A 25,490-nucleotide genomic window follows, 5' to 3' on the forward strand; every position below is an offset into this window, starting at 1 on the left:
TAAAGCTGCGCAGGAGCTTCAGGGGGGAAGGGATGTAGCTAGGGCACTAATTGATGGCTTGACATTTACAGTTGCCACAGAAAAGTTAATGTACGTTTGTTTCAGATGTTCGAAGCTCCTCTTCTCTTTGACCCGTTTAGTCTGTTTTGAAAGGTCAGAGCCACTCCCATGCAGGTTCAGGAGCAAGTCTGTGTTCCGGTGCTGATGTTTCAGATCTGGACATCAGATTAGGATGGATAGGAAGAGAGAGCCAGATAAGGTAAAGCACGCTTGAGTAATTTGTTTACTACTGTGGCTGCAAACAGACATTTTTATTGACTATTAAATAGTTAAAAAACGAGTCTATTTAAAACAATTTTTCCGTTTTGACACTATATATTTAGATTGTGATATTTACAGTGCATTTTAATGCGGTTTAATCCACATTATGGAGGTGAATGAACACAAGTCCACTTTGACAGGTTTTAGGGCCTTTATCCACAGTGTAAAAGTTGTGCTTAATCAAAGGTGACATTTCTCAAATGTAGAAATTGTTACGATTTGAAATAGACATGTTAGCTCTTATCAACACTTAGAAAGAAATTAACTTCAGAAGGCATTCAGGCCTTTCACTTTTAACAAATTTTATTGGGTAAAATGTAAAAATTTTACATATCAATCTACATTCAATTACCCATAATTACAAAGTGAAAACATGGTTTTTAGAAATGTCAAATTTTGGTTGCAAGGTGAACCATCACCTCCAGTCTGAGGTCCCTTGCACTCTGAAAATAGGTTTTCTTCAAGGACCTGTCTGTATTTGGATGCAGTCATCATTCCCTTAATTCTGACCATCCTGCCCCTGCCGCTGAGAAGCACCACCATAGCAAGATGCTGCCACACCATGCTTCACCGTAGGGGTGGTGTTAGCCAGGTGATGAGCAGTGCCTGGTGTTCTCCAGACATAGCGCTTGGAGTTCTACCCAAATAGTCCAGTTAGTTAATCAGGCCAGAGAATATTTTTCCACATGCTCTCAAAGTCAGTTAAATACCGTTTGGCAAACTCCAAGTGGGTGGGTGGTCACATGCCTTTTATTCTGGAGTGGCTTCAGTTTTGCCACTCTAACATGAAGGCGTGATTGATGGACTGCCAGTGAGATGGTCGTATTTTCCGACAGGTTCGGGCGATTCTAGGATCAGACCTTTAGGGGTGCTCAGCCCACAATGAGAATGTGACATGAATACAGTGCCTTGCAAAAGTGCTAAACCCCCTTGCCAATAAATCCCTTATTTCACTGGATAACAATTAATACATTTATTATTATGCAAAATATTGAATGAATGAAAAAACTAAGGATGTCCCTTTCTTAATGAACTAACTGCATCAAATGATAATAAACAATAGTAATTTATATTTTTTATTATTTTATGATTATTATCCATTGGTTTTCTATTTTGCAACCCGTGTTGACCGACGCAAAATAGGGCCGTAATATCGTTTTGTCACTTCAGTAACTCAAACACAAGTTTAAAGGGTTCATTGATTGCAGAACCGAATTAACCTTGTCGCAGCTAAATAACGACAGTTCAGTGGGTAAAATGGACATACAGTGAACCTCAAAGTCCATTGACACCTCTTTCCTATGCAAATCTCACAATTAAACAATTTAGCTGTAAAACCGTCGGTTTTGAAAAATCCAGGCTCCACCTTTTTTGGCTCTGGTCTGTCTATAGTCTAATATAGACATATATAATCTCTGTCTGTACCTTTGAGACGCCCCAAAATTTTCTGCGTGCTGCTCTGTGTACTTCCACAGAATTACAAAGAAGAACGTTTTTCTAGCATATTGAAAATGAACTACGGTGGTAAATGCAGTGTTGCAGGCTGTACAGGGAATGCTGACACTTTTCAGAGTCTTCTTAATGAACCAAACACTTGATGGGCTGTGATGTTGGTCTATGAGAAGATCCCTGTGCAGTTCGACCCTCAATTACATATTTGCTCAAACCATTTCACGAGGACAGTTTTGAAAACCTGGGCCAATGTAAAGCAGGATTTGCTATGAAGCTGTTGCTGAAAAGAGGTTCCGACGTATGTTCATCACAACCGCAAGCTGTAGTATGATGTTGTCGCTAACAGTTATTAAGTTATTAGCAATGCTAACATATCCTGCCTGTATTTAGCATCGGTAGAATGTGTGATGATTTAGTTCAGGGGTGTCAAACATACTGCCCGTGGGCCGGATCCGGCCCGCCAGGGAGTCCAGCTTGGCCCATTGGATGTCTTTGCTAAGTTTGAAAATTACAGAAAGACATAAATCGCATTTCTATAAAAGTAACTGCTATTCCAAATACAAATGTCTATTAAGAATATCCAAGATTATGAGTAGAAACGTTTAGTAATTTTTTTAATCGATCCAGTAATTGCTTCAAAAACTGCGTAAATGCGATGTCTGCTCCGGAGGCAGAAGCGCTTATTGCCACAGTAGGCCGTAAGGTGAACCCTGTTATCGTTTCAACCCGCTCCACAGTCTGGCATCTACACAATATTTGGCTCATAAAAAAGAACGAGTCGTGCTAAGCTACCAAAAAAAAGTTTGTTGCTGAAATTCCAGTCGATTGTTGATGCGTCTATGTTTTATGCAGAAATCAGACATCCCAACCTGCAGAGACTCATCGACCCCCCCCCCCCTCTCTACCAGAATTGACCATTGGACTGTCTCTGGCTCAAAATACTAAATCACCGATTTCCGGGAGATTGTATAGCATTTGCGGGCGTCAGGGAGCCGCTATTGAAATGCGTGAGACTCACAGAACTTCCGGGAGACTTGGGATGTCTGAGAGGTGAAAACAATTAACGTAATCATTTCAAATGATATCTAGTCAATCTGTTGAAGACAGTGTTGTGTAGACACAATAGACTTATTTGTACGTGTTTATTTCAAGTCTCCACCTTCTTGTTTCAGTTAGTGCTGTTGGTCGTGTTGTGTCTTTGCTGCGCAGCTTCACTCGTTGTAAACCAACCAATCTGCGCGCAGCTCATCTATATATTCATGAGCATACCATAAAAGTAGAAAACCTAGCGTTTTTTCCCGGGACAAATTCACAGGAAGCATCATGGGGCATAGAACAGCACCCGGGCCATTTTCAGCCCAACCAATGTTACATACCCTATTTGGAGAGCTTAAGGAACAGTGTGAAATACCCCAAAAACCCAGTCAATCGCCCCTTTAAGTATAACGGCTTGTTTTTGGTTGTTTCAGTAAAAAAAAAATAAGGAAATAACACAAATGGTATAATGAGCCATTGTGGGGCAGCTGTGGCTCAGGGGGTAGAGAGGGTTGTCTGTTAATCGCAAGGTTGGCGGTTTGATCCCCGACTCCTCCTAAGTCATGTGCCGAAGTATCCTTGAGCAAGACTCTGAACCCCAAGTTGCTCCCGATGGGCAGGCCGGCGCCTTGCATGGTAGCTTGCTGCCGTCGGTATGTATGAGTGAGAGTATGAATGGGTGAATGAGTGGCAAACATTGTAAAGCGCTATGAGTGCCGCTAGGTCCGTGTACCTTGTGGCCATTGGTTTTACTATTTTGCAACTCGTGTTGACAAACGCAAAATCAGAATCAGAATCAGAATGGGATTTATTCGCCATGAAAGTTTGCACAGACAATTACAAAAACAAGAATTTGCTTTGGCAGGAAGGTGCATACAATAAACATATGCCTAAAATTTAAATATGTGGACTATCTATACTAAGGGTACATAAACTAGCAGTACTAAGTGGGATTAGAATAGAATTAAATATACAATAAAATAAAATATAAGTTGCCGTAAATTACAATATAAAAATACAAAAATACAAATATTACAAAAAATACAAATGTACAAGATACCATTTTGTAATGCAGTGCAAAAAGCAGTGTGTTTTAAGCAAGAAGTCATTAGAGTCAGTGTGGTCCCTTGGCCTTGTTGAAGAGGCCAACAGCGGAAGGGAAGAAACTGTTTTTGTGGCGTGAGGTATTGGTCCTGATGGACCGCAGCCTTCTGCCGGAGGGGAGTGACTGAAACAGGGAGTGTCCAGGGTGGGAGGAGTCGGCCACAATCTTCCTCGCTCGCCTCAGGGTCCTCGAGGTGTGCAGGTCCTCGAGGGTAGGCAGATTGCAGCCAATCACCTTCTCAGCAGTGCGGATGATACGCTGCAGTCTGCTCTTGTCCTTGGCAGTGGCAGCAGCGTACCAGACGGTGATGGAGGAGGTGAGGATGGACTCAATGATGGCTGAGTAGAAGTGCACCATCATTGTCTTTGGCAGGTTGAACTTCTTCAGCTGCCGAAGGAAGTACATCCTCTGTTGTGCTTTCTTGATGAGGGAGCTGATGTTCAGTTCCCACTTGAGGTCCTGGGAGAGGATAGTACCCAGGAAGCGGAAGGACTCCACAGTGTTGACTGGGGAGTCACACAGGGTGATGGGGGTGAGTGGGGCTGTGTTCCTCCTGAAGTCCACAACCATCTCCACTGTCTTAAGAGCATTGAGCTCTAAGTTGTTCTGGCTGCACCAGGTCACCAGGTTGGCCGCTTCCCACCTATAATCAGACTCGTCTCCACCAGAGATGAGCCCAATAAGGGTGGTGTCGTCCGCAAACTTCAGGAGTTTGACGGACAGATGACTGGAGGTGCAACTGTTGGTGTACAGGGAGAAGAGCAGAGGAGAAAGGACGTGGTGTGATCCGGTGCTGATGGACCGGGAGTCAGAGACTTGTGTTCCCAGCTTAACGCACTGCTTCCTGTCAGACAGGAAGTCTGTGATCCATCTGCAGGTGGAATCAGGCACGTTCAGCTGGGAGAGCTTGTCCTGAAGCAGGGCGGGGATGATGGTATTGAAAGCAGAGCTGAAGTCCACAAACAGGATCCTGGCATAGGATGCTGGGGAGTCCAGGTGCTGTAGGGTGAAGTGGAGGGCCATGTTAACTGCATCGTCCACAGACCTGTTGGCTCTATAGGCAAACTGCAGGGGGTCCAGTAGAGGGTCAGTGATGGATTTAAGGTGTGCCAGCACCAGGCGCTCGAAAGACTTCATTACCACAGAGGTCAGGGCGACGGGTCTGTAGTCATTATGTCCTGTTGGCCTTGGCTTTATGGGCACAGGGATGATGGTGGAGGACTTGAGACAGGCTGGCACATGGCATGTCTCAAGGGAGGTGTTAAAGATGTAGGTAAACACCGGAGACAGCTGGTCAGCGCAGTGCTTGAGGGTGGCTGGAGAGACAGAGTCCGGCCCAGCTGCTTTGCGGGGATTCTGCCTCTTGAAAAGTCTGTTAACTTCACCCTCCTGAATGGAGAGAGTCGTCACTGTAGAGGGGGGGAGGTGGGAGGCCTCCTGGGTGGGAAGGGGTAGTTCAGGACTGTCCAATTGTCTTTCAAATCTGCAGTAGAACTCATTCAGGTCGTTGGCCAGGCGGGAGTCGTTAGTGGAGTGGGGGGCTCTGGGTTTGTAGTTGGTAATCTGCCTGAGCCCTCTCCAGACAGAAGCAGGGTCGTTTGCAGAGAATTGGTGTTTTAGTCTCTCTGAGTACAGTCGTTTAGCCTCCCTCACCGCCTTGCTAAACCTGTTCTTCGACTCCTTGAAACTGTCTTTGTCCCCACTCCTAAACGCGGCCTCTTTCTCTGACCTCAACCTTCTGAGTTTAGCTGTAAACCAGGGTTTGTCGTTGTTGTAGCTTACCCTGGTGCGTGTTGGTATACAGCAGTCCTCACAGAAGCTGATGTATGATGTCACAGCCTCTGTGAGCTCATCCAGACTATTGGTAGCAGTCGTGAACATGTCCCAGTCAGTGCAGTCCAAGCACGCCCGCAGATCCTCCATAGCTTCACTGGTCCACTGTTTTGATGTCCTCACAGCAGGCTTACAGCGCTTTAGCTTCTGCCTGTATGCAGGAATGAGGTGGACCATGGCGTGGTCAGAGTGACCCAGTGCTGCTCGGGGGACCGCATGGTATGCTTTGCTGATTGTAGAGTAGCAGTGATCCAAGGTGTTTCCTTCTCTGGTAGGGCATTTGATGAATTGTCAATATTTTGGGAGTTCTTGAGTGAGATTGCCTTTGTTAAAGTCGCCTAGCACAATAACCAAGGGATCTGGATTTTCATGCTCCACACTCAGTATCTGGCTGGCGAGCACACGTTGAGCCTCGTTGACGCTAGCCTGCGGAGGCATGTAGACGCCAACCAGAATGAATGATGCAAACTCTCGTGGCGAGTAAAAAGATCTACAGTTAATAAAAAATGATTCCAGATCAGGAGAACAGTGCTGCAGAATCACTGTCACATCTTCACACCAGCCACTGTTAATGTAAAAACAAATACCACCGCCTTTCGTTTTGCCAGAGAGCACAGGGTCACGATCCGCTCTCAGCAGTTTGAAACCTGCTAGCTGTAGCGCAGAGTCTGGGATCAGTTCACTCAGCCATGTCTCCGTAAAGCACAAAATGGAAGATGAATGAAAGTCTCTGTTTTTCCACACCAGTAGCTGAAGTTCATCCAGTTTGTTGCTCAGTGAACGCAAGTTGGAGAGAAATATCCCCGGTAACGCTGTGCGTGCCCCACGCCGACGGAGTCGCACCAGAGCACCGGCTCGTTTGCCTCTCCTACGGCGCTTCGCTGCTAGGACAAAGCCGAGGGCGGCTTTGACTATAATTCCCACTAATTCTGCCGCTGGAAGCAGAAAAGTGGGAAATAAATCCACAGGAGTTGTAGTCCTGATGTTTAGAAGTACTTCTCTAGTTAGAGAACCCCGGAAATCTTGGCAGAACACTGAATTAACAGACAAAACAAGACAAAAAAGAGCGCACCTAACGACCGAGGCAGCCATCATCGGCGCCATCTTGGACTACCATATAAAATAGGGCCGTAATATCGTTTTGTAATCTTAGTAACTCAAACACACATTTAAGTATTACATTTTTTGAATAATGAAATAACCATATAACACAAATTGTATAACGAGCCATTAATCGTTGTTTTGATTATTCCATATCCTTTAGGCTGGTATCTGCAAACAAATGAAAAATAGGCTCGTAATATCGTTTTGTCCATTTCGGACGTCAGAACCGGATTATGGGGAAATGCTTCGATTCCGTTGTTTTGTTTCATTTTGGAATAACGGAATAACCATATAACACAATTGGTATAACAATCCGTGTACCCTTCGTTCTTTCATTTTTTCGCTTCAAAACCAAATCTAAAAACAAACTTTTGTTTTTTCTGTTTTACATTTACATTTAGTCATTTAGCAGACGCTCTTATCCAGAGCGACTTACAGTAAGTGCAGGGACATTCCCCCGAGGCAAGTAGGGTGAAGTGCCTTGCCCAAGGACACAACGTCATTTTGCACGGCCGGGAATCGAACTGGCAACCTTCAGATTACTAGCCCGCTTCCCTCACCGCTCAGCCACCTGACTCCTTATTACCTTATTACTTGCGAACACCAGAGGGCAGCAATGACTAGCTTTAAAAAAAAAAATCCTGTGATCTGCAGGCCTACAATCTTGACGACATAGCAGCAGGTTCTTTAGTAGAAGACACACACACCCAGGGGCGTAGCCACGTGGTGGCCAGGGGGGGCCATGGCCACCATTGGTCCGAGAATGGCCACCCTGCCGCCCCCCCCCCCCCCCCCAAATTCACACACAAAAAAAATCCTCCTGAACAGAAATGGTACAAAGCTGAAAAAATTTATTAGTATTTTTTTTATAAAGTCGTCTTATATTGTCATTTGTCACTTACGCTACCAGCTCCATATTCGCAACATGTTGGGCCACGCCCCCATCAACAGCACAAGACGCAAACCAACGTACCTGCATTCTGACAGCACTTCAATGGAGACTAGCAGCTAACCACTGGATACCGTTACAAAACTGCTGCTCTGAGTGATGCAGTGTGTGAGTTTTAAAATAGTAATAATAGTAATCAAGTGCCACCCCAAATAAAAGACCCAGAAATAATGTTGTGGCTACGCCCCTGCACACACCAAACTGAAGGCACATGTTGACCGCGTTTGCTAGTTGCTACTTAGTTAATAAATCTTTGATGAACCCTAGTTTCTTTAATATATATTAGAAACATTACAAGACGGGGCTCCAGTGTGTGTTCAAACAAGGCCTAAAGTGCCAGACGGTATCAGTTGACAAAGACAATTACACCCGTGCAAGAATCACTCCCCAACCCTCCCTCCCCCCACCTAAATTACCGCTTTCAGCTCTGTTCTACGTTTTAATGAAGTGCATTGAGGCAATCATAGTGAGCAAGTTGATGTCATGTGGGCTACCTTTGCAGTTTACATAGACACACAACTGACAGAGGCACTGTTGTGGATACTTTTCTGTTCTGATCATATTCTATGTCCAAATTCAACTTCTTCAAAGTCCAAAAACAGCACGGAGCAGCAATGAGAGGGTTCCCCGGAAAATCTGATTTCCTTTGTCTGTGTTGCACCTTTTATATCCAACAAATTACACCCCTGAACTTTAATGAAGTGCATTGAGGCAATCATTGAGCAAATCTTCCCTTTTTATTTATAAAAAAACATAATATTATTTTCTCATGTAACCTTTATTCAGTTTGGATTAAATGCAGAGTTAACTTGACCCAAAACATTACATTTAAATCTATTCAATTTTGCAAAAGGCCATTGTAGTGACAATACATTTGTTGCCCTTACATCCATAGTTTTCTTCACTGCAGTGCAGGCATTAACAGGCAAAAGCAGTGGCACACCCAGAAATGTTCTATAGGAGTGGCCAGATGGGGCCACTGAAATCCTGGGAGGCTTTCCAAAATCAATCATGGGCTTGGATATGGAGTTGGACCAGTTACTATTCACTTTGACTTGATGGGTGTGACCTGTAAAGAATGAATGGCACCATGCAATGGTGAAGAGCTATAACCCAGGGTTGATTGCAACTGGTGTTGGAAAACACATGTAGTAGGGCAGAATAGAGGAACTGGGCGCAAGGTACTGGTTTGGTCCCTGGTTAGTCCCCAAAAATGTTGCAGAAACAGCAGAAAATATTAGATGGCATTGCATCAAGGCCCAATTGGAGCAGAAGTCATAGGATATTTACAATTGTAGTAGGCCAATAGATCTGTTTTAAAAGTTCAGGGGTGTAATTTGATGGATATGAAAGTATGAAAGTGTTCCTTTGTCTGTGTAGCACAGACAAAGAAAATCCTTTTCCTGGGAACCCTCTCGTTGCTGCTCCGTGCTGTTTTTGGACTTTGAAGAAGTTGAATTTGGACAGAATATGATCAGAACTTTAAAAAAGTATCCACAACAGTGCCTCTGTCAGTTGTGTGTCTATGTAAACTGCAAAGGTAGCCCACATGACCTCAACTTGATCACAAGGATTGCCTCAATGCACTTCATTAAAACATACAACAGAGCTGAAAGCGGTAATTTAGGTGGGGGGAGGGTTGGGGCGTGGAGTGTTTCTTGCATGGGTGTGATTGTCTTTTTCAACTGATACCGTCTGGCACTTTTGGCTTTGTTTGAACACACACTGGAGCCCCGTCTTGTAATGTTTCTAATATATATTAAAGAAACTTGGGTTCATCAAAGATTTATTAACTAAGTAGCAACTAGCAAACACGGTCAAAATGTGCCTTCAGTTTGGTGTGTGTGTCTTCTACTAAAGAACCTGCTGCTATGTCGTCAAGATTGTAGGCCTGCAGATCACTAGCCTGGCTCTGCCCTCCTACGTACTTCTGCTCAATTTTATTTTTGCTTCTGTACATAGGTCTTAGCCTGGTCCTAACCAGACTCTTGTACATTGCATTTGTACAGAGAGTCTGGCCTCGCTCCATTGACAAGCGTTGACTTCCTTGTAGGCGGGTACTCTGTTGAAGTTCAAAACTATTGGATCTGCCCAGAGCCACTCTGATCTGCCATAACCAATCGCTAGCGTTCGCCTTAGCCAATTCCTTCACCACTACTGTAACAGAGCTAGCTGCCGTAGCTGGAAAATCAAACTGTTCCCGAACCCCGTGCGGAGGAGGGCCACAACATCATGGCCACCAACAAAACTCAGCAAAACTTGTTCTTGCTCCGGCTTTAGCTGTTGGATATTCGGCAGCGTTGCCACAACGGACCGAATGGCTTTGCTCGCATCTTCCTCCGCCGCCATTACGGAACTATAACACAAACTAGCGCACGACATCAACGTCATCGTTCTCAGCCACTCCCTCTGTTCGCTGATTCGCCGGTAGAAAATCAACCTGAAAAATCTGACTTACGTACCTCATGGCCAGACCTATGTACAGAAGCAAAAATAAAATTGAGCGGAAGTACGTAGGAGGGCAGAGTCAGGCTACATACATAGGCAAAGTACTATTTCATTATTTTTCAGTATTTTACATCGAAATGCTTATCCAAACAACGTCAATCGCGGCACTGCACTCCGTTGAATTATAAAGAGGACACATGCAGAATATGAACTTTGCAGAGTACACGGTTATTGAGCTGATTGTGGGAAACTAAACCCATTCTAATTTGTACACACACACAGATTCCTGGCATTATTAGAGAGATAACACAATAAAATGTTCTAAAAGTGAAGAGGTAGGAATACTTTCTGAAGCCACTATATATCACAAACTGAAGCATCTGTCAAAGTCTATCTAATCCTGATCCTTCTCCCAGACAGACACAACAATGCTTCTTCTTGAGGTGATCTGCAGTCTGATTGGCTGGGTGGCACTATACTGTGTCTTCTGCTGTCTGGCCAACCAAAGAGGAAAGGAGTGGAACTGCAGACTGGTGACGCTGTTTCATGGGATACTCATTGTGGGCATGACAGCATACATAGGTTTCATAGATGGGCCCTGGCCCCTTACTCACCCAGGTGAGATGTGGCACCGAGATGTGTGCTGGGTTTCTTTATCTCTACATTGGAGAAATATCCTCAATGTAAGAATTTCCACTAATTATTTAACAGATCTCATCTCCCAATTACTTGATAAATCATGTTTTTCTCACATGCTTTACAGTATATGGTAAAGTGAATGACCCAAATCTTGTCCATAACATAATAAATAGTTGGATTTTCAACCAGGGGACATCGTGAAATGCATCATGCTACCTTGTTGCATAGCATACAGTACCTTGTAAATTTCCACAGAAGTAATATATTTTGTGTCAGAAATACTTCATGACTTAATAATTGGAAAGATTTTAGCACAAATTAGCAATGAACCCCTGTACCTTTGTCCATGTCCAACCGTAGGCACGGAGAACACACCTCTCCAGATCAAGGCAATGGTGCTCAGCCTGGGCTACTTCCTCTTCGACATGGGCTGGTGCATGTGCCACCGTTCTGAGGGCCCCATCATGCTGGCTCACCACACAATGAGCATCCTGGGTATCCTGCTGGCACTGGGCCTGGGAGAGTCTGGAATTGAGACATGCGCCGTCATCTTCGGCAGTGAAATTACAAACCCACTTCTCCAAGCCCGCTGGTTCCTCAGACAGATTGGGCGCTACAACAGCCTGCTGGGGGATGTGGTCGACTTGCTCTTCATCTTGCTGTTTGCCTTTGTGCGTGTTGGTGTGGGCACCATGATGCTCTACTGTGAACTCACCTCCCCCAGACCCAGTTTAATAATGAAAGGGGGGGGTCTGGCTATGTACATATTAGCTTGGGTCTTCATGGTGGACATAGCGAGATTTGCCTGCAAGAAAAGTCGGGCCAAGTATAAAAAATGGCAAGAGAGGCACAAGATGGTCGAGCAGAATGGGCAAGATATGTATAGACATACCGGAAAGACAGATTAAAGACAGAATCTGGAGATGGTATTGGGCTCCCATTGTCTATACGTTTAGACATAGAACTTTGATGCTCCTTTAAACATACCATATGAATTGGAACTCATGAAATGTACAAGTCTCATTTTGGGAATTTTGCACCATTTAAATTCTTAAGCACCTTCAGGAACCCACTGCTCTGGGCCATACTGTAGATGTAGTTCTGAGGAGGATTGACTGCAACCCCTATTGCTAATGCTGCACCTAAAGGAGAGTTCTATTTCTCATGAATTCAAAGGAAGGAAGATAGACTACCTCAAGGACATATGTAATGAATACATCCTTTTTGTTATTATTTCTTCATTTACCTTGTGTGCATGATCTCTGCCTCAATGTTAGGCTACATTTAGCTTTGTTTAGTAACCAGTTAACAATAAGCAAATGCCAAAGGATAAACATTAACTATGGTGATCCCTAGTAAAGTGAATGAATGTATCCATTTAACGCTAAGGTAGGCTACACTTATTAGGCAGTAAACATGTCAGTGTCTTTGTAATAGGTATGCTGAATCATAGTACTCCATGCTCTTTGTATAACATTTGCTAATTGCTGAACTTCATAAAATGTACAGACCTTTTGTAGGCAACAAGAAAGCACTGTGTGCCTGTTGCCATCTATATTGGTATATTTAGTTTGTCCTTTAGATGGCACTGTCAACCTTTTTCATGTTGTCCACCTTACAATTCACCTAGGGTGTTTTGCAATCATGAAGCTGTTTTAAATAGTGACATCCTTTTTAGCAGTCATCGGAACGATGATGAATAAAGACTACATCCCCCAGTGTAAGAATGGTTGTCTCTGGATGCATTATAGCCTATACTACAATATATGTTGTTAGCGAGATTTGACTTTATTTGGAAACCTTGTTACTCTTTACTAGCATGGGTAGTTATCAGTTTAGCAAGTGCATGATATATGCTCTGTGGACCAAGTAGTCAGATTAAATACCTAATAAAATCATGTTGGAGATCAGCTAGAAGATAAAGTTTACGTTTGTTATGTCTCTTCTTATAATAATTGTCATCCTTAGGTGATCATTATAATGAGACACTGACAAATAGTACGATACATGTGCATGAATCACTAATACAAGTAGAAGTGAACAAGTGTTAAACTAAAATGTACTTTGACCAAAACGATGGTCTGAAAAACACAACAGTGAATAAATCAAGAACTACTGTATAATAGAGAAATCAGTCGTTTGACACAATAGTGAATGTGTGGTATTTGTAATAGGCTTGGAACACTTTATCTTTGTGATGATGACTGAAGTCATGTCGTTTCCTTATACTAACTTTTAGTTAAGTTGCTGTTATGTCTCAGAAAGTATCAATACATGGGGTGGTAAATAGAAGCCAGGAAAGAGTTGAATATGTGTAGTATTTGAACTACTTATATCTACGTCAGTATACGTCTTAACAGTACACACTTGCGACGCATACAAAACGATTTTATGTGTATTTAAATGTAATTCATTCATAACTACCGTAGACTTTTATAACCATGACCAAATGCATAGCAATGTAGCGTTGCTTTCAGAAAGTTCTCCATCGAAATCTCTATAGAAGAGGGATTGGGTGGTTTCTTTTTCTTCATTTGGGGGTGGGGGTGGGAAAGCATTTCCTTTTTCCATCCGCTCTATACAGTAAGAGCGAGAGGCCTGTGCAAAAGTGTGAATCACTTATCTGAACTAACTTGTAGATTTGGAACGTGGTGCGCAACAATGTTTCAATTTTGCAAAAAGGTCTAGAACTTACCGTCGGAAACTTTCATTATAGTTGGCAGAATTCTTGCAAACATGAAGGACCAAGCCCGTCAGGGATAAGGGGCGATCGGGAATGCTGCTGCCATGAAAAGATTTCAGAGGGGAAAATAAGGGATCCGCACCGAGTGCAAGCAAGCTTGGAAAAAACTTATGAGAAGACAAGAAAAGATGTTAAGACTGTTTCTCAATTAATAGAGAAGACTCGTCTAAAAAGAGTTATCGAAAGTACAACTTGGTAGGCTACTGTGTTCAAAAAAGAAACATTAACAATAGGGAGCCAGTCGGCTAATAGTTCCCCGGTGGTCTACTGACAAAGACGTATGCAGACAGCGGCAGGCGAAGCCCAGGCTACAATGTGTTCGCATTTAATGTTCCTCTTGAAAATTTTGAGAGATTAATGTAGTGATACTTGGAAATATCTATGTAACACGGCGTATTCACTTTACGTCCCGGTAATGTCTTTGAAGAAGATGTTTATATTTTACCCTGATTCATTCGCTCTCGTGTCACATTGTTTCACATCAGTTGCTCCACCAACATACTAAATCTACAAATTGGGTATACACTGTGGAATACCAAAATTATTCTTTCCATTTGATGGATAAAACGATTTTCAGTCGTTGTGGAACGCCTTGGTTGGACGGACACTGAAAGGAAATACGGAGTCGATTCACAATCGGAGTTTGTCGTTGTGGTAAAATGCTAGTTGGATAAAATCCGTGGAAAAACCCCATAACGGAAGCCCAATGAGCGGCACACAGTCAACACTCACTGACAGGTAAATTGTACATCAAACTCACAAGTCTCGAATGATGATTTAATCATATGGTACAATCAATGTGACGTTATTTCTTGTGGTAGAGTTGTTTGTGTTGGTCAGACTGTGCTGGAATTGCTATGTAGACTAGTATGCTCTATAGCCGTCACATTTTTCTTTGTTGGTGATGTATTTAGGGTCTGTCATCCATTATTGCCTGTTTGCCACTCACTGTGTCCAATTATTGTGTAGAAAGGGGTTCTTTTTTGCATTCCTGTGAATTATAATGGAAATTACTTAATCAAAAACAAATCTGGTGAATTGAATGACAGCTAAAGGAAAATGCACAGGAATATCAAGAGGTGATCTGATTGGTGACACTATGGAATATAGAGAGAGGAATGTAGGAATGCGTTTTCATCTGTATGGCCCAGAACATAGCTGTCCTCAACTCTGTGTGATTCTGATGTTTCTAGCCAAAGTGTTTGCTTGTTTGTGCTGAATAGGGTAATATATCACTGTGATCACACAGCTTCATACTCCGCCCAGAGTGTGAGGAACAGCTGAACAATGAATCAGCTGTTTTTTGTAAGGGGGTGCTTTCTTGAAAGTGTGAGACAAGTGGTGAATGAGGCGAGAAAACTAAATAACAACATCAACATGAGGGAAGTGATTTGTAGGACTCATTTGGCATACGTGTATAACTACTATCTGGACTAGTGTCATGCTATATGCCTTGCTATGAGCTGTTTCTATTTGTGTCATTTTGTACGACATGGGCCAAAGCACAAAACCTCTGTTTTGATAGTGTGCCTACTTTAATTTTTCTGTCGCATTCAAGGCATGTGGTAATCAGTATAATATGGAATCCCTTGGAAACCTAAAGCATTTGGATGTCTTTTAAGTTTTCCATTGGTGCCAGTCTGAACAGCTTTGGCCGGCTTTCCAGTTTTGCTAAAACTTCAGAAGTTGATGGCTGGGAATGGAAAAAGCATATCCCCCAGCAGATTAGATTCCAGTACACATTCTTGTACCCTCAACTGTTTGAAAAGTGTAATCCAAGAAATGGCAAAGATAGACACCCATTACACTGGAAAGTCAATTGATGTTTAATTATTTCACTAGTCATGTAGACAACAAGATTAAGACCGGCTATTTTGGTATTGTTGTCGTGCAACAAAAACCTTTTTGCATTCAGCTTTACTGATGCTTGCATCACCAAGCCAAAAACCTTCTCCTTCTATGACTACCTTTTCTGGTATCATCACTGAATCCTGCATCTACCCAGATGTCACAAGTATACTCGTTGCTGTATAGCATGAAGAAACAGTCAGATATAAATAAGTGTGTGTAATAAAGGCTACCTTTAGGGCTAGTGGGAAGTGTCAATGTTGAGACTGATGAAGTCGGGGGGACATGCGACCAGCTCTTTGTCACTTTTTCGCTGATCAGAGGATATTCCTCTCTCCCTGAGGCACTCGCGGGAAGTGGTGACATCACTGATAAACAATGTCTGCCAGCCTGGCCAGGCCACCAGCCCTTCCTGACAGAGCCGCTGGCCAGTGAGCAGTGCAGGATGGGAATCAGCCCAAGCTTTACTGTCATTCTATCCCCTCTTGTAACACTGCAAGGGCTTGCACTGTTGTGTTCAAAAAGGGTGTTGGTTGCAATGTTTTGACTAGGTTAGGAAATGCACTCTGAATAGTGGTTCGTGATTTCAAATCTTTGCCTTTATACTATTGAAATATTATAAACACATGACATCTTTCCTAGTTTCATTTTTTTTGAATTTGAAAACCTCTAACTGTTTGTCATCTCTTGACACCAAGTTGGAGAAGGACGAGTCATTGTAATACCAGTCTGAGATTGCATGGGGGCAAGAAGTCTGTTGACTGCCTCAGAAACAAAGATCAGAGTGTGTGGTGGCATGGTGGTCCCAGCATAGGATGGTTATCAGAAGATGGGACTGTTCAGGTGTGTATTATCAACATTGCATGAGACCTGGATGACTTGGGCTGATGAAAGATAGATGTAATCTTCCTGGTAAAAATTTCAGAAAAAAGTTTTTTTGTGTGAAAATATTATCATGCTCAGCCATTCAGAGAGAGCACGACAAGTAAAGACAGGGTTACTTTGATTTACTTTTCTAAACATAGACAAAGCAAATAAAACTAGAGAGGGTACCATTTCTGTGAAAATTGTAGGGTGTGCTCACTTGCGTCGGTTGCAGGTGGGTCCGTCCCCTTAAGTTTTTTCCCATCTAGTGATATTTTCAAGCATTCAGCCTACTCAAGAACCCCCTTTGAAACAAGCGAACCCCCTTTGAAACAAGCTACTATAACAACATTGTCACCGGCAGTATTTCAGATGGAATCGCGATTCAAACAGTACCATCTGCTAACTGAAAATATGCCCCCAAAAACGTAAATAAGCTTTACATCTATTTAGGGAGAAATGGCAAATTCAAAATAAGTTTGCTACGAGCAAGCTAGTTGCGGTGGCTAGCCAAACTTCACTGAGTGAGGGGATTGTTTTTAAGCGCCAGAAATGAGAATGTTTCTTTTGACATAAAGTTTAGGCTGTGGCACTGAAGCCAGCGACGCACCACAAAGTTTAAACTTTACATACATCAGGGCTCTAGAGTGCGACAATTTGGTTGCATATGCGACCAAAATTTGTATGGGTGCGACTAAAATTTTTACTAGGTCGCACCGGTGCACCTAACCTCCTCGCATCCGCTGCCTCTCCAGGAACGAAGCGTTTGTTTCTTCTTTGACGGAACTCGCACTCATGGTTGGATCATATCGTGGTCTAAACTAATCAGAAACAGAGATGGGGCGGGTCTTTGCCTCTGATTGGCTGTGGTCCAGATATTCCTGTAGGCCTACACTGCTCCGTGCTGTGTGATTGAAATTACGACCTGAGCACCATAGAATCAGTTATGGCAGACCTGGGCATTGTACGGCCCGCAGGGCCACAAATGGCCCACAGGTTGTTCCAATCCGGCCCGCGTGAGGTAAATCTAAAATTAAAAATAAATAAATGTGTTGAGCGGTTGTAAATATGTAGTCCTGAAACACTAGTGATCAGGCAATGTACATATGTGCGCTTGGCAACCTCACCGACAGGAGAGTTAGGTGGTTAGCCCTCGAAAATGAAAAACGAAAGGTTGATACAGAATGTAGAGTTTTTAACAAGACATGGACTTCTAAGTATCTGTTTACTGAGGTCAAAGTCAAAGCTGTGTTCTTAGTTTTGGAGAACAGGTCGCTGTGTTGAAGGATTACAATTTGAATCGGCACTAAGGGACTCAAGAAAAAAACTAACACCGACATAATAAGAACTTGACTGATTCAGTGGGCGAGGGCTGATGGTTTGCTAGTTAAATTGCACACTCGGATCATCACCTGTCAGCTGTCCTTCGCATATCCACCTCAGACATTCAGCCAGATTTCGATGCACTTGTTCAAGCCCACTGGATTCCTCTCACATAACAAAATGAACTGCAAAAAAGTATTGCTTTTTGTATAAAGTTGATCAATTGCATATCTTTAACATACTGCAAAACAACTTTTCAGTGTTGGTGAAGATGAACTAGTTACAAATAAAATGAAACACTGATGTAATGATTATTTTAGTTTTTACTGTTACTTTGATAGTCTTTTCCTAGTTGACCAACATGTAAAATATTTATATAAATATTTACAGAATATCCTTATTCTTCTGATAACCAGTAGCAGCTAATCAAAATATATACTTTACTGCTTTTTACAATGGGGGAAAATGAATAGTGAGCAGAATTAAGTTCAAGTTATCGTTGATGCGGCCCTCCAACACATTTCAGGTTTCTCATGTGGCACCTTGTCAAAATTAATTGCCCACCCCAGAGTTATGGAGCTGGGCCATGGAGCTAACCCATGGAGCTAGGATGTTGATGCTAGGGAGAGTGTGGCAAGCTGGTTTAGCCAAGGCCAAAGGGCAAGAAGGCCAAATTACAGGTGTTGGCCATCTGAAGGGCATGCGACAGCAAGGTGGGACCCGCTATAAGACTTTGAGCCATGTTAGGTCTCAGTTCAGGGAAGCACTTTTAAACAGTAGCACTTTCTATTTTAAAATGTTTTATTTTGCTTGCAATGTTTTAGTTTGGCAGCTCAGTGAAGCACTTAAAATATTGTTATATACAGTTTAATTGTGCGTCAAATAAAACCAATATTTACCTACACCTTATTCTTGTTTAAGGTCATTTACATAATATATATGAATGTATATGGAGCGTGATAAAAAGGTGACCTTGAAATTGTGGCGACGCAAGGAAAAATTTGGGTGCACCTAAATTTTGTGCTGGTGCACCTAAATAAAAAAGTTAGGAGCACCAGTGCAACCAAGGGAAAAAGTTAGTCTGGAGCCCTGTACATTCTTTAATGTGACATTACTTACTGTACATGCAAGTCTTGATTTGCTTAAATGTACATGTATGATGCTGCTAGTAGTAGCAAAGAGTCAATATAAGTTCTTTGGTAGTAGTACACCACGGCACGATACGATACTCGCTGTGCAACAGCACATCAATCCATGCGTCATTGCTAACCTGTGCTGACGTGGTGACGTAGATAGCACTGAGTACCCTTCGTCGACTAAAGGCACTTTTTTGCCACAAAAACGTTGTAACCTCCTAAACCGTGCAACGGAACGTAAATAAAAATACAAGCAACGCAATCGAGACCAAGACAAATATTTTGACACAGCGTTGTCTATGTAGTCCAAATATTGACTTATCCTTAGGGGGGCGAAAATAAACAATAACTAGAAAGGGCTGTTCCTGCGAAACAGCAGTGAGAATGCTGAAAACCTGAATGGGGATAACTGACCATGCTAAAAAGGCGGAAAATTGTGAAAATGTACTAGAAAGTTATAAGCTGAAGCGCCTGAAAGGTATTTTTGAAAGGGGCTGGAGCTGGACGAAGGTATAAAACTACAGAAAAGAGAAGAAAAATGCAAAAAGAGAAATAATTCTGAATTTGAAAATTTAGCAGAAAATTATTTGCTGGAGTTTCAAAAGGCCTGAAATGTATGTTAGAAAGGAGCTGCAGCAAGATGAAGGCAGAAATTTACAGAAAAGAGAAGAAAAATGCAAAAGTACTGGCAGTTGGAAGGTACTGCTGTGAAAGGTATTTTTGAAAGGACCTGGAGCAAGATGAAGGCAGAAAACAGAAGAAAAGAAGAAGAAAAATGCAAAACAATAAGGGCAAAAATTCAGAAAGATGAGCTGCAGGAAAATGTGAAAATTTAGCAGAAAACCAGTTGCTGAATTCTGGGTTGAACAAATTTGAAGGTAAAAGGACAACACTGGAATGACTTGAACTTGCTGGAAAAACGTAGCAACCGTTGGTCATTGGCAACAGACTGGCAACATTTCTAACCTAGAATCTAGGTTTCAGGTTCAAGAGGAGAAACTAATCATGTATGCCTGCACACCCAGTCCTGTTCAGACACTTAATTTAAGATGACATCAAAATAATAATTCATAGTGCAGGGTTGCCAATATTGTCGTTGTCCCTGGTGAGTTTTTTTATTCTTAAATAATAAGATCATGCTACATCTAACCAGCGGATCATTTCTTGCAAGTGTGTCAAAGTGGTATTTTTACAGACTGTATTAACACCGTTGGCTTCAAATTGAAAACGGAGACCATCTTTTGATTAAAGACAAGTTCCTTAACCTCTGTTGTCAATATCGCCAATAAAAAGTAAATACTCTTAAGTTACGAAGCATTTGTTTGTAGCTAGGTAATGAATGATAGTTATTAGACCGTATGTGACCTGGTTTCGCCGTTCTATTAGCAGCCATGATGACAGTAGCGTCACTAGAATGGCCATCACTAACAAAAGATCAAAAATTGAATCTGTCCGCTGTTCTACATTGCCCACATAATTACGTATATTTCATTCCAAGACTCTGCCGAAACCATAGATATCCTTTATGTGTCTGTGCGGTCAGAAATACATCTCCTTTGGCAGTTTCAAAAACGTTCATGGTGCGTGTCTGTTTGGTTGCCACGGTGATGGCGCAGCTGTGATAGCTAACGAGCTAGGCAGAGAGAAAAACGAACATTTACCTAGTATCCACACCTCAAGCAAGTTGACCTAGACGCAAAACTACACGTCCAATCAATAAAATTAGGATATTTTCCGAGACCCAAGACTCTGCCGAAACTATAGATGTCCTGTATATGTCTGTGCGGTCAGAAATATGTCTCTACCGGGAGTTTCGAAATCGTCTTCCTTCTTGCTTTCTCTGACGGATTTTACCCACCTCTCCATTGAAGTTAGTGAGAGAATTTGAAAGGCTGCTCTCGCTTCAAGGCTCATAGCTGAAAATCTGTAAATGTGAGCTCTTTAGTAGTTACATTGGCTGAAAGAAGACAATTTTCCTACATTTTAAGGTATAACTTGTTTCTATAAGTTAAACTATATGAACGTTAGAGGAATTTGTTTGACAATCTAGTTGAATATGCTCATTCATAAAAATCAAGAAGGAGCAAAAGTTTTAATGTATTTGAAACTGTCATAATTCAAAATTGGCTGAATATTTCAAAAAGCTGTATCATTTGGGAATAGCTGAATGTCTTGTGAACATTTTAAAGGTTGAATGGTGTCTCTAGCTGAAAGTATGCTAAAGTAGTTGTTGGAATGCTGCTTCAGCATTCAACTTCAGCATTCTTCATATTCGTCTTATTCTATTTCTTCCGTGGCACGTTTCAGCGCCTTCAAATCTTCAGCTATTAAAACCCTTCAGGTATCAAAAACTTCAGCAGTTTCAGGCCATTCCTGCTATGACTTTTCAGCTTTGTACCTTTTATGCTTGAATTAATATAAACCTGAACCTGAACATCTAGTTCGGTGTGCTTTGCCTTCGGCAAGGGCACAACCTTTGTTCTCTCACATATATATTATTGTTGGAATGCTGCTTCAGCATTCCAAGTATTGTTCTTTGAATCTTTATTCAAGCATCTTCTTCTATTTCTTCCAAGACACCTTTCAGAACCTTCAAATCTTCAGCTATTAAAACCGTTAAGCTATCATAAAATTCAGCAGTTTCAGGCCATTCCTGCTATGACTTTTCAGCTTTGTACCTCTTATGCTTGAATTAATATAAATCAATATTCATAATATTTTTAACATGGTTTTCCAATGGAGTTTTCTTTCAAATCCTCTCAAACTTCTTTAAACTTCTTCAACTTCCAAATCCTCCTTCTTCCTCAATATTTCAGCTAGAGCCACCATTTAAACTTTAAAATGTTGACAAAACCCTAAACTATTTATAAATAATTCAGCTTTTTGATATCTATTCAACTTTTTTTCAATATCACTGATTATGTTTCATGACCTTTTCAAACCGTTTCTGAGATTTACATGGGTGTGTACATGAAAGCCAAGAGTGCAGACTGAAACGCTTAGAGTGGAGGCCTGAGCTTCGGGAGCCGAGTGCACCAGCTGGGCGTAAAAAAGTTGGTCTTAACCCCTACGTCGGTCTTAGCTACGTCCGACTTTGTGATTTGAATTTACACCGAGTGCACCAAGCTTGACAGGCCACGGTCGTAGCTACGCCTGGTTTTAAGATGCGCGTCCTTGTGAAAATGCGAAAGCGTGAAGAAACAAGCCATGATTTAAAAAAGAGAGAGAAAAAAAGGAAAATACATTTTACTGATAGAGAAATTAGAAAACCTCTAGAGTTGTTTACTCAGAATAGAAGCGTGCTCACGGGGAAATTTAATAATATCAACACAAACAAACAAACAGAAACAATCAGCTTGGAAATAGATCACCAATAAAATTAACAGTGGATTTGTGCGATCACGGACGACTTTTTCTCGTCTTAATGCCCTTTCCATATGTTGCCTATAAACAAGACGCGCTGCATGTGCGATAAAACTGTTGTACATTATAATTACCATGGATATTAGTCCGATTTTCCAACTTACGCCTGCTCCCCACTAGACGTAAAATGTACATTGTACACCCAGGTGCAGCACATAAAGGGCTTAAGTCTAACTGGTGCACTAGTCGTAACTTTAAGTTAAGGCCGAAATATGCTTCTGCGTCTCCGTTTACGGATGGGCGGGCGCACGGATACCCATGGATACAGACGGATAGACTTTGTTTATGGTTCTCCGTAGGTTGTGGGTGCTGAAAACAATTCACCGCCAGAAGAGTAGGTGGCGCAACGGTTTTTTGTAAGTCGTCGTCGAGTGTTTATTTACCTAGGTTATCGAAAAGTCGGAGCAAATGTAGAAATTTGCCGTTTCATCAATACAATACGCACATTTTCAGCAACTACACTACCCATTTCTCGTCCCATTTAAATTCAGATGCTGATTTACATGTACTGTTTAGCTGAAATATGAATTGTGAAAAGTTACAGCAATGGCGGTCAAAGGATTCGGTTCGTCTTGTTGGTCACGGCCATATCTATGGTCACGGAAACCCCGCCCCTGACGCAAGCGGTTCTTAATACGGACCAATCACAGCCAAGGGGTATCCGTAAAATGACGGACGGATGGAAGGATAGTCAGGAAAATCAGGAGGTGCACGTAGAGCTCTCCGAGGGGCACGGAGAGGGCGTTCCTTGACGGAGAGGGCGTTACCCGTCTCCGTAAAAACGCAGAAGTATAAATCGGCCTTTAGTCGTAACTTTCAGTTCTACGTCGGACGTAGCGTTACACCCAGGCGTACGCCCAGCTGGTGCACTCGGCTCCTGATGTCGTTGAAAAAATATTTCTAGTTTGCCAGCATTGCCACAATTTCCGCTCTTCATGCTTCGTTTTTGGATCAATAGATAGCTAATTTTGTGCTGGTCGTAGACAGTTGTCTGTTGAATCCAACAGACGTACACATTTGTTCAGAGCCCCACGAAAGCGAGACAAAGTCCAACTCTCACCCCATAGAGACCAATGCAAATCTGGTGACAAAATCGTCAGAGAAAGCAAAAAGAACAAGATTTTGAAACTGCCGGTAGAGTCGTATTTCTGACCGCACAGACATATAAAGGACATCTCTGGTTTCGGCAGAGTCTTGGGTCTCGGAAAATATCCTTATTTTTTGGATTGGACGTATAGTTTTGCGTCTAGGTTAACTTGTTTGAGGTGTGGATTCTTGCTACATTTCTGCTATTCTCTGCCCTCAGCGCGTTAGCAATCATAGCTGCACCATCACCGTGGCAACGACAGACACGCACCATTCAGTCTCTCACACAGGTGATTGGTATTAGCTGATTAGTGGAGTCACAAGACAGAGTTTGACAGTATTTCAACCTAATACAATTTACAAGAGGTGACTCTGCAAAGTGCTGCTAATATCTCTTTTACTACTATTGCTAATGGAACTGTTTTATTCTATTATTTATGCCACTGAGTGTGTTTACCCGATTACTAGCAATTGTCGGTTTATAAAAATAATACGATTACTCCGTTTACATGTGTAATTAGTTATGCGATTACTCAATAAGCGCGTCTACATGATTCTTTTTTATTAATCGTTGTATGCTCCACGGACAAAACTTGCACCATCATCCTTCTGCAACAAAGTGTCGCCGTGTCTTCCTGTATCGGCCCTACTGCTGTATGTTTCATTCAATCAACACATTGAATCCTACTAAGAAAGCCGAGTAAACGCACTCAATGATAGGCTACATCTGCTACTGCTATTACTATCCCAACTATAATTTCAGCTGTTAAGACTATAATATTCTTTTTATGACTAGCTAGCCTAGGCCTACTTCTTCTTCTGTTTAACAGTTCAGCTTTCAGCTTCTCCCGCATTGTATTTCAGCTCTTAGCATTGTTAGATGATGCAGTTCAGTTTCCACACTTCCTCTTTTGTGTGACTCACACATTTTTGAAATTCATTTCAGCTTGCGGGTATTTTCTCATTTCTGTATTTTCTGCAATTTAAAAAAAATAATTTCATCTTTCAGCATTCCAACGCATTTTCTGCAGGAAATGCCTTCTAGTTTGTGAGAATGCTGTTCAGCATTCTCATTCTCTGTTTTTCCAACTTCTTAGTTCTTCCACTGTTTTTGTCCTTTAACTAGTCCTGCATACTTTCACCGATTCCTACAATTGTTGTATCAAAACGTTCAGCTCCTTCAGGAGATGTGTGCTATGTCTTTTGGTATTTCTCACTTTTATACTTTTTAAGATATTAAGGTTTTTGTGAAAATTATTCTCCCATTAAAAGTAATGGTAAATCCTTTCAAATCATTAAAAAGCTTCCTCCTCTTTCAAACGTAACTAGAAAGTGCATTTCCTACAGAAAATGCGTTGGAATGCTGAAAGATGAATTATTTGTTTTTAAATTGCTGAAAATAGGAATTAGAAAATAGGAATTAGAAAATACCCGCAAGCTGAAAGCTGAAATGAATTTCAAAAATTTGTGAGCCACACAAAAGAGGCAGTGTGGAAGCTAAACTGCATCATCTAACAAAGCTAAGTGCTTAAATACAATGCGGGAGAATAAGTTTGAACGTTGTGAAGCAATCGAGGAAATAGTAGAATTTCAAGAGGCAGTGTGGAAGCTGAACTGCATCATCTAACAAAGCTAAGAGCTTAAATAGCCTACAATGCGGGAGAAGCTGAAAGCTGAACTGTTAAACTGTAGAAGTAGTATATTCGTTTTAGTAGTTGAAATTATAGTGCTCTTAGTCTTTTAATGAGACGAGTTGACTAAATAGCTCTGTCTTGTGACTCCACTAATCAGCTAATACAAATCACCTGTGTGAGAGACTGAGTGGTGCGTGTCTGTCGTTGCCACGGTGATGGTGCAGCTATGATTGCTAACAGTGCGTTCACACTGCAGCGGAGCGGGCGGCGCGCGGCGTCGGCTTCCAATTCATTTTCAATGAAACCAGGCGTTGACGCTCGCGTAGGGCATTGTGGGAAGGCGAGCGGAGCGTTGCAAATTGGATTTTCTCAACTTTGTGTAAATGAGGAGCGTGAAAACGCTAGCGTTGGCCAATTGGATTGTTTTCTTGTTTCTTGTAACGTAGCAACCTTTGGTCATGATAAACATTTCTAGGTTTCACAATTTCAAGATGGAGAAGAAACTTTTCGTATGTGTCTGCACACCCAGTTCTGTTCAGAACAAAGT

General features: G+C 42.0%; 2 protein-coding genes across 7 annotated transcripts in view; both read left to right on the forward strand.

Moving 5' to 3' along the window:
* The first annotated feature begins 18 nt into the window (after window positions 1-18).
* tlcd5b (TLC domain containing 5b) lies at window positions 19-12,198 on the forward strand. Of its 3 annotated transcripts, XM_062486254.1 has the most exons (4): window positions 19-259; window positions 462-507; window positions 10,668-10,865; window positions 11,247-12,198. In XM_062486254.1, the coding sequence occupies exons 3-4, from the start codon at window positions 10,676-10,678 to the stop codon at window positions 11,792-11,794; spliced, it is 738 nt and encodes a 245-aa protein (XP_062342238.1). In that variant the 5' UTR covers window positions 19-259; window positions 462-507; window positions 10,668-10,675; the 3' UTR covers window positions 11,795-12,198. The 3 variants fall into 3 exon arrangements, with proteins under 3 accessions (XP_062342238.1, XP_062342236.1, XP_062342237.1); XM_062486252.1 differs by lacking the exon at window positions 462-507 and having other exon boundaries at window positions 10,664-10,865; XM_062486253.1 differs by lacking the exon at window positions 462-507.
* A 1,242-nt stretch (window positions 12,199-13,440) lies between these two features.
* The window catches only part of arhgef12b (Rho guanine nucleotide exchange factor (GEF) 12b), a 112,122-nt gene continuing 100,072 nt past the window's right edge, over window positions 13,441-25,490 (forward strand). For all 4 annotated transcript variants that reach the window (XR_009932759.1, XM_062485048.1, XM_062485050.1 and 1 more), the window contains exon 1: window positions 13,441-14,367. Coding sequence is in view for 3 of the 4 variants with exons in the window: in XM_062485048.1 (XP_062341032.1) it covers window positions 14,336-14,367 (32 nt within the window). In the remaining variant the exon portion in view is untranslated. The remainder of the gene's footprint in view (window positions 14,368-25,490) is intronic.

This window comes from Osmerus eperlanus, chromosome 19 (genome assembly GCF_963692335.1).
Source record: "Osmerus eperlanus chromosome 19, fOsmEpe2.1, whole genome shotgun sequence".
NCBI lineage: Eukaryota > Metazoa > Chordata > Actinopteri > Osmeriformes > Osmeridae > Osmerus > Osmerus eperlanus.

Bases quoted from the DNA above. Each gene is read 5' to 3' on its own strand.
- tlcd5b (XM_062486252.1), top strand. From the start codon at position 233: ATGGATAGGAAGAGAGAGCCAGATAAG. The intron at 260-10,663 runs GTAAAGCACGCT...TCCTTCTCCCAG, and splicing joins GGAAGAGAGAGCCAGATAAG to ACAGACACAACAATGCTTCT. The intron at 10,866-11,246 runs GTGAGATGTGGC...GTCCAACCGTAG, and splicing joins CTGGCCCCTTACTCACCCAG to GCACGGAGAACACACCTCTC.